The sequence below is a fragment of the Nanorana parkeri genome, unplaced genomic scaffold (assembly GCF_000935625.1).
Source record: "Nanorana parkeri isolate BGI_ZX_2015 unplaced genomic scaffold, ASM93562v1 scaffold3422, whole genome shotgun sequence".
Classification (NCBI taxonomy): domain Eukaryota; kingdom Metazoa; phylum Chordata; class Amphibia; order Anura; family Dicroglossidae; genus Nanorana; species Nanorana parkeri.
The window spans coordinates 38,071-41,717 of NW_017309690.1; the positions used below are offsets into that span (position 1 = coordinate 38,071).

Genomic DNA, 3,647 nt, shown 5'->3' on the forward strand with positions numbered 1-3,647 from the left:
TGTTTGGGGTCCTGGCACTCATGGCCGTCTCTCTTGCAGGAGTATGAAGGGGAGAGGAATGAAGGCGGGGAGAGACACGGACACGGGAAGGCGCGGTTGCCGATCGGTGACACGTATGAAGGAATGTATGAGAAGGGGAAGCGACACGGCCAGGTGAGAACACAATCCCACATCCTCCTGCCGTCCACTCTCATGCAGCAATACAAAGTCTGATCTCCACATCACCTGCTGGGAAGTGATCTGCCCACCATACTCCTCCCACGCTCCCTACGCTTCATCACTTGGCCCATGGTGGTGGGATTGGAGGTGGTGGGATTGGAGGTGGTGGGATTGGAGGCCCCATGGTGGTGGGATTGGAGGTAGGTGAGATTGAAGGCCCCATGGTGGTGGGATTGGAGGCCCCATGGTGGTGGGATTGGAGGCCCCATGGTGGTGGGATTGGAGGTAGGTGAGATTGAAGGCCCCATGGTGGTTGGATTGGAGGCCCCATGGTGGTGAGATTGGAGGCCCCATGGTGGTGAGATTGGAGGCCCCATGGTGGTGAGATTGGAGGCCCCATGGTGGTGAGATTGGAGGCCCCATGGTGGTGGGATTGGAGGCCGGGGGATGGGTAATATTGGGGTAATTTAATATTTCCATTCACAGGGAACTTATCGATTCAAGAATGGCTCCCGGTACATCGGAGAATATCAACAGAACCAGAAGCACGGTGTGGGGACGTTCCTCTACCCCGACGGATCCAAGTATGAAGGTAACCAGAGCAACGATCCTCATCCTCTTCTTCTCCCTCCTCCCCCACCCCGGACCTCCCCAGAATTGTCCTCCTCCGCCTCTTCTCCCTCCTCTCCCACCCCGGACCTCCCCAGAATTGTCCTCCTCTGCCTCTTCTCCCTCCTCTCCCACCCCAGACCTCCCCAGAATAGTCCTCCTCTTGCTCCTCCCCCACCCCGGACCTCCCAGAATTGTCCTCCTCTGCCTCCTCTTGCTCCTCCCCCACCCCGGATCTCCCCAGAATTGTCCTTGTCTGCCTCCTCATGCTCCTCCCCCACCTCGGTTCCCCCCATGTCATGATGGTCTCCTCTCCCTCCAGGTGATTGGGTGGATGACCAGCGGCAGGGACACGGCGTCTACACTTATGCCAATGGTGACACGTACAACGGAGATTGGTTCACGCATCAGAGGTAATCCCCTCCCCTCACCTATAATGCCCCGCCTCTTCTATCATCGTTATGTGTCACTTCTACATACACTCCTTGTCTCCTGAGGCTGCCGTGTTACATTCTGTGTGCTGTCCCCTCCCCCAGACACGGACAAGGCGTGTACACCTACGCTGACACGGGATCCAAGTACATGGGCACATGGGTGAACGGCAAGCAAGACGCAGCCGGAGAACTCATTCACCTGAATCACCGCTACCAGGGGAAGTTCTCCAGCAACACGGTGAGTAGCCCCGCCCCCTTATCCCCGCCTATGGGGCGGCACTGTCTGCATCCTGGTCCCTCCCTTTCAGTCTTCTATCTGATATGAATCCCGTCCAATCATGGCGCTGTGTCTCTCCTCAGATGGTCGGTCCAGGAAAATACATCTTTGACACCGGGTGTGAGCAGCACGGCACCTATGTGCAGGTTGAGCAGGTAATCCTCCCGATTGGCTTCTCACATTCCCGTCCTTACATCTTTGCTGTTCCATATTTCCCCCTCTAGTGTCTCTACGTACATTGTACACTCAGCATGAGACCAGTCAGCCGCATACAACCAGGGCCGGCCTTAGGCGCCCTGTGCCAGAAAGCTTTACAGCACCCCTCAGTGGCTACACCCCTCAGTGGCTACACCCCTCAGTGACCACACCCCTCAGTGACCACACCCCTCAGTGACCACACCCCTCAGTGACCACACCCCTCAGTGACCACACCCCTCAGTGACCACACCCCTCAGTGACCACACCCCTCAGTGACCACACCCCTCAGTGACCACACCCCTCAGTGACCACACCCCTCAGTGACCACACCCCTCAGTGACCACACCCCTCAGTGACCACACCCCTCAGTGACCACACCCCTCAGTGACCACACCCCTCAGTGACCACACCCCTCAGTGACCACACCCCTCAGTGACCACACCCCTCAGTGACCACACCCCTCAGTGACCACACCCCTCAGTGACCACACCCCTCAGTGACCACACCCCTCAGTGACCACACCCCTCAGTGACCACACCCCTCAGTGACCACACCCCTCAGTGACCACACCCCTCAGTGACCACACCCCTCAGTGACCACACCCCTCAGTGACCACACCCCTCAGTGACCACACCCCTCAGTGACCACACCCCTCAGTGACCACACCCCTCAGTGACCACACCCTTCAGTGGCCACACCCCTCAGTAACTACACCCCTCAGTGACTACACCCCTCAATGGCCACACCCTTCAGTGGCCACACCCCTCAGTAACTACACCCCTCAGTGACCACACCACTCAGTGACCACACTCCTCAGTAACTACACCCCTCAGTAACCACCCCCCTCAGTAACCACACCCCTCAGTAACCACACCCCTCAGTGACTACACCCTTCAGTGGCCACACCCCTCAGTAACCACACCCATGTCTCCAATATCCGCACCATTTAAAGACTCCCATTTTGTTAAGCCGCAAAGAAACATAATAAAAAGTGTGATAAAAATAAAACTGTTATACAAAGGTGTTAAACTTGTCGGCACAATAGAAGAATTCTTATCACATAAAACAACAGATGTCAGACTACAATGGAGTCTGTAATAATAAAGTGTCCGGTCGTCATGCCGACCCCTTTCTTCCAGTCAGTGTATCTAGGAAAGTAAAAATAGAAAACAGAACACAGACCCCGGACTCCGTGTAACATACATGAATTATTATATGTCCCAATATACCAGAAATGTATCCGGTGCATAATAATAATAATAACATTTTGTTTGAGAATGTGCGGCGGCCATGTTGGCCCCCGGTGCGTTCTGTGAGTGCGTGCCGCCATCTTGCAGGCGAGGAGCATGACGTCACATGACGCCATGCACGCGTGGCGTCAGGTGACGTCACACGCCGATATTGGCCCCACCATCTTGGTGTATACCTAGATATACACCAAGATGGCGGCGCCCAGCACGTGCGGTGTCATATGACGTCATGCGCCCCGCCCCCAGAACACGCCAATCGCTGAATCCAAAATAGCAGAAAAATGTGTTTTTGTTTGATGAAACGTTTTAGTTTAAGGACACCAAATCCTCAATCTTCCTTTCAGCAGCCTCAGCACTCAGTACAGAGACTCCTCCCCCATTCATTCAGACACTGATGATAGATAAATATTTACTATCAGCAGTTTCAGAATGGGGAGGAGCCTCTGTAGTGAGTGCATCTCCCCATTGAGAAATTAATGAATGAACAGGAAGTGATGTAAATCACATCCTGTTCATTCATAACTTGGGACACATAGTACTATGTGATCAGCTGATCGCTCCGGTGTTTGCTCTGCACGGAGGATCGGTAAGTATCAATGATATCCACCCATCCCCCGCTCTGCCACGCACAGAGCCGCTGTCATCCTGAAAATGACAGCGGCTCCGCTCTCCTCCCCGCTCAGCCATCCTGACAGCAGGCAGCGTCCCTCCTGCCCTCCC

The 3,647-nt window shown here is 54.8% G+C and overlaps 1 protein-coding gene across 1 annotated transcript in view; it reads left to right on the plus strand.

The window, feature by feature from the left end:
* The window catches only part of RSPH1 (radial spoke head 1 homolog), a gene marked incomplete at its 3' end in the record, with an annotated part of 15,161 nt that overhangs the window by 2,627 nt on the left and 8,887 nt on the right, over positions 1–3,647 (plus strand). Inside the window, exons 2-6 of the mRNA XM_018574963.1 lie at positions 40–153; positions 646–751; positions 1,091–1,181; positions 1,305–1,440; positions 1,563–1,634. Of these exons, the coding sequence (XP_018430465.1) occupies positions 40–153; positions 646–751; positions 1,091–1,181; positions 1,305–1,440; positions 1,563–1,634 (519 nt within the window). The remainder of the gene's footprint in view (positions 1–39; positions 154–645; positions 752–1,090; positions 1,182–1,304; positions 1,441–1,562; positions 1,635–3,647) is intronic.